The sequence below is a fragment of the Oncorhynchus nerka genome, linkage group LG5 (genome assembly GCF_034236695.1).
Source record: "Oncorhynchus nerka isolate Pitt River linkage group LG5, Oner_Uvic_2.0, whole genome shotgun sequence".
NCBI lineage: Eukaryota > Metazoa > Chordata > Actinopteri > Salmoniformes > Salmonidae > Oncorhynchus > Oncorhynchus nerka.
In genome coordinates, this window is record NC_088400.1 from 45,785,608 (window position 1) to 45,798,721 (window position 13,114).

A 13,114-nucleotide genomic window follows, 5' to 3' on the forward strand; every position below is an offset into this window, starting at 1 on the left:
TCTGTTGATAACAAGTGCTTTTCTTTTCTCCAGATACACAACCTGGACAGAACACCAACTCATATTACTGATAGTGCTTGTTGTATATTAGTGTGTGTGGAAGGATAGGGATACCCTGTGTATGGGAGTGTTCCCAGCCAGCCCATAGATTGGCAGATGTGTCCAATGCCCAGCAGGCCCCTGTTTTAGAGGTGTAGGCTCTTAGGGGGGAAATGGTGCTATTGGCCAAGAAGGACGACTAGACAGATGAACCCACAACTCAACCACAGAGGCTCAACATGCCGTTCGAAAACCTTCTCAACTTCAGTCATGTCATTTCTGAAAATCCAAGGAGGGATTGTGCTGTGAAATATTATGATCATAAAGAATAATGGAAGAGTCTATGTATAAAAAAAAAATACAAGAAATTATAAGAATGCACTTTTTTTGTTTGTTTAGTTTGTCAAATTTTTCAGTTTAGTGTATTTCTCATTAAAATATCATGTCAGTTTTTGTCTTGTATTAGTGTCTGGTGCAGTCTTCATCTTGATGAAGATGTCTGATAAGGGTCAATGTGACAATCAGGATATTATTAATGATATTGAAAGGCAATGACTCATTATTATCCACTATTGATTGTCTTTAGTATCTTTATTTTTAATTTAATCAGGGTTCTGGGATGTCATGGAATTGTATTATAAGCATTCCAGAGGGAAAGTAATAGAGGAATTGGTGCAATCATGGTAAATCATATAATTTTGTATATGGATAACTAATTGGAAATTAATATTTTTCCAGTTCTTTCTCCACATTACAACTGCACCAGACACAATGGGAGCTTTTGGCCATTGTCATGTAAATTCTAAGGTTGACGGAAAGTCATGGAATATTTTAACAATGAAAGCCCTGTTAGATATACTGTAAAAGACCAATCCAATCAAAAAAATATAAAGATGTATTTTCTTCTGCATGCGAGCTGCAGGTCTTTTGATCAAAAACCATGCCCCTGCCTTAATGATGAGACAGATGCTTTCATTGGACAGAACAACAAGTGGTTGAGCAGTGAGAAATATGGCAGACTTGGCTGTGGGTGACTCACCGCTTCAAGTTCTTACCAAAAAGGTAAGCTAATGTACTAAAGGCTATTGCTTTGTCTCAAATGGCACCCTGGTTCTGGTCAGATGTAGTGCACAATGGGAATAGGTGGCCATTTTGAAGGCTCTATAACCACTTTCTAACTGGCCATAGGCTACCATCCTAATACCAGAGACGATGCAAACGGAGTTGTCATGACCACTGATGAACCCAGTCGATGGGGTAAACTCAATTATGCACTTTTTTATTTTGTGAATAGGATTTAAATGGGTAAAAACTGGCAAAACTGTTGAAGTCCTTTATTTAGAACAATTCAAATCAATGACGTTTCCATCTTGGCCTTCATCAGAATGAAAAAAGACACAAAGCCAGATGTTAGAATGCAAGTAGGTGTGTGTGTGAGTCGACAAAATTTCGACAAGTGAATGTGTTGGTGGTGGACAGCGCCATGGCGCTGAAATGGGTTGACCCACAGACTGAGCAGCGCTGAGTCTAGGAATACCATTGGCTAATTGGAGGTTGTTGTGACTTTACTTTCATTAATCTGATTACTTATTTATCTAATCAACTATGCTTAATTGTTACCAGATTTTTAAATGAATCATGTAACAATTAACTCATTAGGATTTGAGGCACTACGAGAGCGGTTCTTGAAAGAGTTACCATCTCCAGAATTAAACGCTAAAGGACTTTACCTATCACATCCATAAACAGCAACTTATTAAACCATAACCTCGTATCATGTCATCATTCTGAATAGTCGTAACCTCCTGCATCTGCAAAAACCTGAGCCTTATGATTCAGTACTACACAAATTGGTTTAATTATTTACTAGCTAACTAAATGGTAACACAGGATAAACATACACACTTAATACATTAGAAACAGGTCCCTAGCGGACTGACACAATATGGTGGCTTGTTACAAAAGATATAGAGAGGGACAGAGACGCAACACTTTGGTACATTTAGAAACTACGCTCACAGTAATCATATACTTTGCACACAAACCGCCGCCCGTTTGGAGTAAGAAATAATGGATGTATTTACATGTAAATGTCTTGGTTCGCCGTGTATCTCTGTCGGAACCAGGCTGCTTTGGAAAGAGAGTTGGGCCTTTTTGCGGCACGCTTGTAAGGCTCTTTGTCCAAAAGGGGTCCCCGTCCGTCTCTTACTGTTGCTCTCCTCTGCCATCACCTGGCATCCGGCGACCTGTCATGTAGTCCTGAACAGAACTACAGAGCTCACTCTATTTCCACTTGCTCTGGAAGATAATTATTTGAAGATAGACAGCCATGTCAATGGTTCTCAGTGGGGTGATGTGAGTCGCGTACTGCGGTGATTTGAGAAGAGTAGTAGAAAGGTCACACTTAAGTTCACTTTTCTAGATACATTACTTGGACAGCTAATCAGCCGTACCAGTGATTGTCCGGGAGGTGAGCTTCTCGCCTCTACCTCGTGTTGATATTCAGAGTTTGAACCACTTTGGACATGAGCTGCAGCTACACGCCTCTGGGCTGATATGTTCATTCTTAACCCATCGTTTTAAACACTTCGTGAGGGCAGTTTGGGGCTGACACACTCTGACCTCACTCAAGGGGGAGGTGACTACTTACGAAGTTATAGAAACAATTTCCTCTTATAGTTTCTAAGATCATATCCCTCTCAACAAAAACACTTCATACATAAAACAATCATAATTGTTCATATTTCATACATAACGTAGAGGATGGACACTTCACACAAATAGTGTGTATACTTTTAAAGTTACACAGACCATTTCAAATCCCACCTTACCTTCTCGGCTATGCAATCTAGTTTCTGAGCTGGTCATGGGTGCACCTCAGCCATGCTCAAGATTCTAAACGATATAACCGCCATCGATAAAAGATAATACTGTGCAGCAGTCTTCATCGACCTGGCCAAGGCTTTCGACTCTGTCAATCACTGCATTCTTATCGGCAGACTCAACAGCCTTGGTTTCTCAAATGACTGCCTCGCCTGGTTCACCAACTGCTTCTCAGATATGGAGTTTAGTGTGTCAAATTAGACAACCTGTTGTCCGGACCTCTGGCAGTCTATGGGGTGCCACAGGGTTCAATTCTCGGGCCGACTCTTTTTCTCTGTATACATCAATGATGTCGCTCTTGCTGCTGGTGATTCTCTGATCCACCTCTATGCAGACGGCACCATTTTGTATACTTCTGGGCCTTCTTTGGACACTGTTAACAAACCTCCAAACGAGCTTCAATGCCATACAACACTCCTTCCGTGGCCTCCAACTGCTCTTAAATGCAAGTAAAACTAAATGCATGCTCTTCAACCGATCGCTTCCGGCAACCGTCCGCCCGTCTAGCATCACTACTCTGGACGGTTCTGACTTAGAATATATGGACAACTACAAATACCTAGGTGTCTGGTTAGACTGTAAACTCTCCTTCCATACTCACATTAAGCATCTCCAATCCAAAATTAAATCTAGAATCGGCCTCCTATTTCGCAACAAAGCATCCTTCACTCATGCTGCCAAACATATCCTTGTAAAACGGATTATCCTACCGATCCTTGACTTCGGCGATGTCTTTTACAAAATAGCCTCCAACACTCTAGTCAGCAAACTGGATGTAGTCTATCACAGTGCAGTCTGTTTTGTCACCAATAAACTACCCTCCACTGTGACCTGTATGCTCTCATTGGCTGGCCCTTGCTTCATATTCGTCGCCAAACCCACTGGCTCCAGGTCATCTATAAGTCTCTGCTAGGTAAAGCCCCACTTTATCTCAGCTCACTGGTCACCATAGCAGCACCCACCCGTAGCACGCATTCCAGCAGGTATATTTCACTGGTCATCCCCAAAGCCAAGTCCTCGTTTGACCGCCTTTCCTTCCAGTTCTCTGCTGCCAATGACTGGAACGAATTGCAAAAATCACTGAAGCTGGAGACTCATGTCTCCCTCTAACTTTATGAATCAGCTGTCAGAGCAGCTTACAGATCATTGCACCTGTACATAGCCCATCTATCAATAGCCCACCCAACTACCTCATTCCCATATTATTTATTTTTTGATCCTTTGCACCCCAGTATCACTACTTGCACATTCATCTTCTGCACATCTATCACTCCAGTTTTTAATTGCGAAATTGTAATTATTTCGACACTATGGCCTTACCTCCCTAATCTTACGACATTTGCACACACTTGTTTATCCCATGTGTAACTTTGTTGTTTATGTCGCTTTGCTTTATCTTGGCCAGGTTGCAGTTGTAAATGAGAACTTGTTCTCAACTGGCGTACCTGGTTAAATAAAGGTGAAATAAATACAAAATAAAATACATTATTTCCTTAAACATTTTTAATGACATCACAAAATCACTGAAATGACATTCTTTAGATCGCCCACGTTCTATGTTAGAAATGTTGTTTCAGAAGTTTGCTTTAGAATGTGTTAGAGTTTCGGTGTGAAAATGTTTGTGAAACAGGCACATTCCTGTGTGAATTTGGAGAGCAAGATAGCTGAAAGTTCTAATCTTTGAGTTACAACAGAGTGTGAACCATCAATGCCCCCACCAGCTCCCTTCTCCTCCCCTCTGCAGGCGAGAGGGGGTCTGGCCGAAGTCATCCACTGCAAAGCTGATCTGACCCATTTGGATCCTTAAAGGACAGCGATGACAGCGTTCAAGCAGCGAAGCTGGTTGAAACCTGCCCCAGTATCTGTGTGTTTAGAGATGTAGACGATGAGTATGTCGTGTCTCCTCAAACGCGCAGGAAGCTCTGATTCAAACTCCCATTAGACAGCTCTGCAAGCATTATGTCAAAATACATTTGTCACTCACCAAATGTGCAGTTTCGCTAAGCAACTATCTTCATTTACTCCCGTTATGGTCGTATGTACTTCCAAAAAAGGTTCAAATACAAAATGACAAGCAACTGAAAAAATGCCTCTTAGGCACTTCTAATGTAAATCACTCATTACTGCCATGCACAGGTCTGAAGTCTACAACAGCTCAATACATTGGAGCTGCCGGAGGCATTTTTTTCTGTTGCTTGTACATTATCATTTTTATTACTATCTGTAGAAAATCATGTAAGATTTAATGTATGAATAGGAACCGTGTTTAATATGGGTCACTAAAGAACTGTCCCCTCATCAAGAAAATCATGTATCGGGTTCGTTATTATTCATATCTTTGCAGCATGTGCTCAGCTGCTGAAGGGACTTCTGGTCCAAACCCACGGCCCCATCTTAACATCTTTATGATGATACAGACGATTTCATTGGACAGCAATATGGTTGAGAAGCACGAAAGACTGGTTTGCAAGTTGCAACCTTGCTCATGCTTAGGTAGCTTTTGCTTCAAGTTCTGACCAAAACAGTAAGTAAGGTAATGATCGTAGGCGATAACTTCAGTTTGCCAGCTAACTAGCTACTTCACATTCTGATATTGAATTTGTATTATTGTGTGTAGCGAAGTATGCTTAACCCTTAGAGAGAGCATTGCATTGTGTGTTTTGTAGTTGAGCTGCAACAGATTTCCACAATAATTTTCATACGTTGCTATCAACCTCATAAAGACAAAAGGAAACATGTTCACACATTTCTTTTCTCACATATTAGTGTTATTTAACACTGTAAATTATAGGAATAAGTGGTTTTGGTGTATTTTTCCATTAAGTTCAAGGTCAGAATACAATAGAGAGAAGTGCATAAAAAGGGAATTCATTTCCATTTACACGCACTTAACCCTAGAGTCGATGTCCTCTGAAATATTTTTTTTTTTTTTTATTTATTTCACCTTTATTTAACCAGGTAGGCTAGTTGAGAACAAGTTCTCATTTGCAACTGCGACCTGGCCAAGATAAAGCATAGCAGTGTGAACAGACAACACAGAGTTACACATGGAGTAAGCAATTAACAAGTCAATAACACAGTAGAAGAAAAAAAATGGGCAGTCTATATACAATGTGTGCAAAAGGCATGAGGAGGTAGGCGAATAATACAATTTTGCAGATTAACACTGGGGTGATAAATGATCAGATGGTCATGTACAGGTAGAGATATTGGTGTGCAAAAGAGCAGAAAAGTAAATAAATAAATAAAAAAACAGTATGGGGATGAGGTAGGTGAAAATGGGTGGGCTATTTACCAATAGACTATGTACAGCTGCAGCGATCGGTTAGCTGCTCGGATAGCTGATGTTTGAAGTTGGTGAGGGAGATAAAAGTCTCCAACTTCAGCGATTTTTGCAGTTCGTTCCAGTCACAGGCAGCAGAGTACTGGAACGAAAGGCGGCCAAATGAGGTGTTGGCTTTAGGGATGATCAGTGAGATACACCTGCTGGAGCGTGTGCTACGGATGGGTGTTGCCGTCGTGACCAGTGAACTGAGATAAGGCGGAGCTTTACCTAGCATGGACTTGTAGATGACCTGGAGCCAGTGGGTCTGGCGACGAATATGTAGCGAGGGCCAGCCGACTAGAGCATACAAGTCGCAGTGGTGGGTGGTATAAGGTGCTTTGGTGACAAAACGGATGGCACTATGATAGACTGCATCCAGTTTGCTGAGTAGAGTGTTGGAAGCCATTTTGTAGATGACATCGCCGAAATCGAGGATCGGTAGGATAGTCAGTTTTACTAGGGTAAGCTTGGCGGCGTGAGTGAAGGAGGCTTTGTTGCGGAATAGAAAGCCGACTCTTGATTTGGTTTTCGATTGGAGATGTTTGATGTGAGTCTGGAAGGAGAGTTTGCAGTCTAGCCAGACACCTAGGTACTTATAGATGTCCACATATTCAAGGTCGGAACCATCCAGGGTGGTGATGCTAGTCGGGCATGCGGGTGCAGGCAGCGATCGGTTGAAAAGCATGCATTTGGTTTTACTCGCGTTTAAGAGCAGTTGGAGGCCACGGAAGGAGTGCTGTATGGCATTGAAGCTTGTTTGGAGGTTAGATAGCACAGTGTCCAATGACGGGCCGAAAGTATATAGAATGGTGTCGTCTGCGTAGAGGTGGATCAGGGAATCGCCCGCAGCAAGAGCAACATCATTGATATATACAGAGAAAAGAGTCGGCCCGAGAATTGAACCCTGTGGCACCCCATAGAGACTGCCAGAGGACCGGACAGCATGCCCTCCGATTTGACACACTGAACTCTGTCTGCAAAGTAATTGGTGAACCAGGCAAGGCAGTCATCCGAGAAACCGAGGCTATTGAGTCTGCCGATAAGAATATGGTGATTGACAGAGTCGAAAGCCTTGGCGAGGTCGATGAAGACGGCTGCACAGTACTGTCTTTTATCGATGGCGGTTATGATATCGTTTAGTACCTTGAGCGTGGCTGAGGTGCACCCGTGACCGGCTCGGAAACCAGATTGCACAGCGGAGAAGGTACGGTGGGATTCGAGATGGTCAGTGACCTGTTTGTTGACTTGGCTTTCGAAGACCTTAGCTAGGCAGGGCAGGATGGATATAGGTCTATAGCAGTTTGGGTCCAGGGTGTCTCCCCTTTGAAGAGGGGGATGACTGCGGCAGCTTTCAATCCTTGGGGATCTCAGACGATATGAAAAAGAGGTTGAACAGGCTGGTAATAGGGGTTGCGACAATGGCGGCAGATAGTTTCAGAAATAGAGGGTCCAGATTGTCAAGCCCAGCTGATTTGTACGGGTCTAGGTTTTGCAGCTCTTTCAGAACATCTGCTATCTGGATTTGGGTAAAGGAGAACCTGGAGAGGCTTGGGCGAGGAGCTGCGGGGGGGCGGAGCTGTTGGCCGAGGTTGGAGTAGCCGGGCGGAAGGCATGGCCAGCCGTTGAGAAGTGCTTATTGAAGCTTTCGATAATCGTGGATTTATCGGTGGAGACCGTGTTACCTAGCCTCAGTGCAGTGGGCAGCTGGGAGGAGGTACTCTTGTTCTCCATGGACTTCACAGTGTCCCAGAACTTTTTGGAGTTGGAGCTACAGGATGCAAACTTCTGCCTGAAGAAGCTGGCCTTAGCTTTCCTGACTGACTGTGTGTATTGGTTCCTGACTTCCCTGAACAGTTGCATATCACGGGGCTATTCGATGCTATTGCAGTCCGCCACAGGATGTTTTTGTGCTGGTCGAGGGCAGTCAGGTCTGGAGTGAACCAAGGGCTGTATCTGTTCTTGGTTCTGCATTTTTGAACGGAGCATGCTTATCTAAAATGGTGAGGAAGTTACTTTTAAAGAATGACCAGGCATCCTCAACTGACGGGATGAGGTCAATGTCCTTCCAGGATACCCGGGCCAGGTCGATTAGAAAGGCCTGCTCACAGAAGTGTTTTAGGGAGCGTTTGACAGTGATGAGGGGTGGTCGTTTGACTGCGGCTCCGTGGCGGATACAGGCAATGAGGCAGTGATCGCTGAGATCCTGGTTGAAGACAGCGGAGGTGTATTTGGAGGGCCAGTTGGTCAGGATGCGTCTATGAGGGTGCCCTTGTTTACAGAGTTAGGGTTGTACCTGGTGGGTTCCTTGATGATTTGAGTGAGATTGAGGGCATCTAGCTTACATTGTAGGACTGCCGGGGTGTTAAGCATATCCCAGTTTAGGTCACCTAACAGAACAAACTCTGAAGCTAGATGGGGGCGATCAATTCACAAATGGTGTCCAGGGCACAGCTGGGAGCTGAGGGTGGCCGGTAGCAGGCGGCAACAGTGAGAGACTTATTTCTGGAGAGGGTAATTTTCAAAATTAGTAGTTCGAACTGTTTGGGTATGGACCTGGAAAGTATGACATTACTTTGCAGGCTATCTCTGCAGTAGACTGCAACTCCGCCCCTTTGGTAATTCTATCTTGACGGAAGATGTTATAGTTGGGTATGGAAATCTCTGAATTTTGGTGGCCTTCCTGAGCCAGGATTCAGACACGGCAAGGACATCAGGGTTAGCAGAGTGTGCTAAAGCAGTGAGTAAAACAAACTTAGGGAGGAGGCTTCTGATGTTGACATGCATAAAACCAAGGCTTTTTCGATCACAGAAGTCAACAAATGAGGGTACCTGGGGACATGCAGGGCCTGGGTTTACCTCCACATCACCCGCGGAACAGAGAAGGAGTAGTATGAGGGTGCGGCTAAAGGCTATCAAAACTGGTCGCCTAGAGCGTTGGGGGCAGAGGATAAGAGGAGCAGGTTTCTGGGCATGGTAGAATATATTCAGGGCATAATGCACAGACAGGGGTATGGTGGGGTGCGGGTACAGCGGAGGTAAGCCCAGGCACTGGGTGATGATGAGACAGGTTGTATCTCTGGACATGCTGGTTGTAATGGGTGAGGTCACCGCATGTGTGGGAGGTGGGACAAAGGAGGTAACAGGGGTATGCAGAGTGGGTCTAGGGGCTCCATTGTGAACTAAAACAATTATAACTAACCTGAACAACAGTATACAAGGCATATTGACATCTGAGAGAGACATACAGCGAGGCATACAGTAATCACAGGTGTTGAATTTGGAAAGCTAGCTAAAAACAGTAGGCGAGGCTAATCCGCTAGCACAACAAACAGCAGGTAAAATGGCGTTGACTAGGCAACGGGGCCGACAGGTAAGACAAACAAGCAGAAAGGAGTACCGTGATTAATGGACAGTCCAGCGTGCGTCAGCTATGTAGCCAAGAGATCAGTGTCCAGGGGGCAGCGGTGGATGGGCAGGGGGGCTGGCGAGTGTTATCCAGGTTTTTTTTTTGTTTTTTTTTAACTAACAATGACTAACTAGCTTGTAGCTAGTTAATATAATTAGCATAATAAAACAATCTCTATCAAAAGCCGTCTGTTTAAACTAGAGATATCTGTTTTTTTGCATGGGCTGTGTCTCAATCCACCGCATCCGCCAATGCCGCCGGCCTTCCGCATGTGTGGTGAAACGTGACCGAGCTACAGCGGTGTTTGTCAGACCATGAGGTCTTGAAAATTGGTCTTATCACGAAAACGTCTGTAGTGTCCGAACGGTTTTGCCCACAAACTAATGTTACCCCTCTATGGAAAGGTGAGAGTCTCACAAACACGAGAAGATGGCCCGTATAAAGGTAGCCAGGTACCAGTTAAACAAATGAATGGCAATATATATGAAAGTAGTTTAGTGCAAAAAAAATGGGTTAAATATGGGTAAAAAATCAACTACATTTCCTGATCTTTCTAATGTCTCTCAGATATAGGACAGACACATTAAAACACACTTCCTTTTTGATACATTTTTTGATGATCTGTTTTTCTGTGTATGAATCTGTTTCTATGGGCTAATAGCAGCAAATTCAATGTTTCATCAAATTATTATTATTTTTTTTCTTTCTGATACCTAAAGTGGGCCTAAAATTCTAAATCAAGTAGCTAAATGATGAGATAGGGGAGGCGCATGCAAGCAGATGAGGAAATTTGTCAGGATGGAAGAAATTATATAGAAAACCTGCAATAAGGCAATTGTAAACCAGGGAAAAACCACACAACCCTCCCCAAAGCAAAAAAAAAAGTTAAGTGACCCTCCCATACTTTGGACCAACCCCCTAACCCAGTACATTTCGAACTGTCCCTTAGCAGATCTGCCTACTGGCTGAGAAATCAGAGTTCGAGATCAGCAAGAATTGTTGCACTGATGCCATTCACTAAAATCGCTACATTTGTGGCAACAGTGGGATGATCCCTTGGGGGCCATTGGAGAGGTGTGCTCATGTGAGGGACTTGCTATAGTGAAGCGTGTGGACACACTCTCCCTAACAGAGGGAATTGTGTAACAAACCATACCTGGGAAGTCCTATATTCTTGGAAAGTGGAGATGTCATAGAACGTGAAAAAGTAATACATGAGTAATAATAATTTAAACTATTATAATTTGAGCCAGGATTCAATCAAATGTCTATTTTCAACAAGCACACTGCACTTGATTCTTAAAGGTAACTTACCCCTGACCAGATTTCTGCAGAAATTACTGTAAATGCGATCTCCACATAACATTTGTAACTAAAAGGTTTGGCATTTTATTTCAACATAATCAAATAAATAAATAATAAAGGTCCTCTGAAATGGGGGCGGTAGTGGCTGGGCATAAAATAGTTATACAAAAGGTCATTATAAACATGGTTTTCAACTTGGTAATAAAAATAAAGAACAAACAGTTCTCATAGGTAAGTTTGAGCCTGTGAGGGCATCCCAAGTGGTGCAACGGTCTAAGGAGATTGAGATGTCACTACAGACCCGGGTTCAATCCCAGGCTGTGTCGCAGCCGCCCGTGACCGGGAGGCCAATGAGGTGGCACACAATTGCCCCAGCATCGTCTAGGTTAGGGGAGGGTTTGGCCGGCCGGGATGTCCTTGTCCCATCGCACTCTAGCGGCTCCTTGTGGGGGGCCGGGCGCATGAACGTTGACGTCGGTCGCCAGCTGAACAGTTTTTCCTCCGGCACATTAGTGGGACTGGCTTCCCGGTTATGCGAGCGGTGTGTCAAGAAGCAGTGCGGCTTGGCAAGGTCGTGTTTTGGAGGACGCATGGCTCTCAACCTTCACCGTACGGGAGTTGCAGCGATGGGACAAGACTGTAACTACCAATTGGATAGCACGAAAAAGGTACAAAGTACAAAAACATTTATATAAATAATATTAATGAGCCTGTGATCTTCACTAACAGCGGTGTTGGCAGCCAGAGTGAGTATGATTTGGATGTTCTTGCCTCTACCATGTCTCTGGAGTAATTTTACAGATCTGTTGTGGATTCTAATAAGAGCAGGGATGAGGCTCGTGAAATCAAGAGAGAGTATTACAGCAAACTGGTTGAAAAGAGGGATTCACTGATTGTGGAAATTAGTGAAAAGGACAACAAAAAGTAAGTAGAACCATTTTAATTTATCTTAAAAAACAAACCAAAACATCAATTCATTTAGAACCACGGTGTTCATCAGTATCAAATTCAGGTAAGTATGTGAGGCGATTACATACATAAATCATGTATGATAAAGTAGTCTACAAAACAATACATCAATAAATAATAATCAAAATCAATTTAAACTATATTGTAACTTGGGCTAGGAATAAATCAAAGGCATAAGCCGCATTCGAGATCCGCATGGACGGTTGCACTGTCACAGTTTGCTATAATTGTTACATTAATGGCAACGTCCCTTTGGGCCATTGGAGAGGTTTTCACACTTGAAGGACTTGCTATTTTCCGAGTTTGTAGAATAGTGAAGTGTAAGTACACACTCTCCTGAACTGAGGGGATGGTTAGCAGGTCTGCCTACAGGCTGGAAGATCTGGGTTCATGATTAACGCACCTTTGATTGAATCCTAGCCTTGATAAAATAAAGAACAATAAGAACAATTACATTTTTACATTTAAGTCATTTAGCAGACGCTCTTATCCAGAGCGACTTACAAATTGGTGCTTTCACCTTATGACATCCAGTGGAACAGCCACTTTACAATACTGCATCTAGGTCTTTTAAGGGGGGGGGGGGGGGAGAAGGATTACTTTATCCTATCCTAGGTATTCCTTAAAGAGGTGGGGTTTCAGGTGTCTCCGGAAGGTGGTGATTGACTCCGCTGTCCTGGCGTCGTGAGGGAGTTTGTTCCACCATTGGGGGGCCAGAGCAGCGAACAGTTTTGACTGGGCTGAGCGGGAACTGTACTTCCTCAGTGGTAGGGAGGCGAGCAGGCCAGAGGTGGATGAACGCAGTGCCCTTGTTTGGGTGTAGGGCCTGATCAGAGCCTGGAGGTACTGAGGTGCCGTTCCCCTCACAGCTCCGTAGGCAAGCACCATGGTCTTGTAGCGGACAACAATAATTGAATTATCCTCCGAGGAGGTGGAGCAGTAGCCTCGTGAGCTGCCTGATCCCATGAGCAGCCTGACGCTGCATGGACATCAGTCTGGTAATTACGAGGCTATGGGAGGTGGTGGTGTGGTGGTGGGGCATAATATTGTAATGCAAATTATAACTGTAAATTGTTCAACATGATAAAATAAAGAACAATAATAAAGTTGTCAGCAGAAGGGGGGTGGTGACAGGATAAAACAATTATCAATTGTAAACATGAGCAGCAGTCAAGCAAGCTCAAACA

At 43.7% G+C, this 13,114-nt stretch overlaps 1 protein-coding gene across 1 annotated transcript in view; it reads left to right on the top strand.

Annotated features, from left to right (window-relative positions):
• LOC115129600 (mediator of RNA polymerase II transcription subunit 12) overlaps nt 1-490 on the top strand; it is an 83,772-nt gene extending 83,282 nt beyond the window's left edge. Inside the window, exon 44 of the mRNA XM_029660146.2 lies at nt 34-490. Coding sequence (XP_029516006.2) covers nt 34-71 — 38 coding nt within the window. The 3' untranslated portion in view covers nt 72-490. The remainder of the gene's footprint in view (nt 1-33) is intronic.
• Nucleotides 491-13,114: the final 12,624 nt, after the last annotated feature.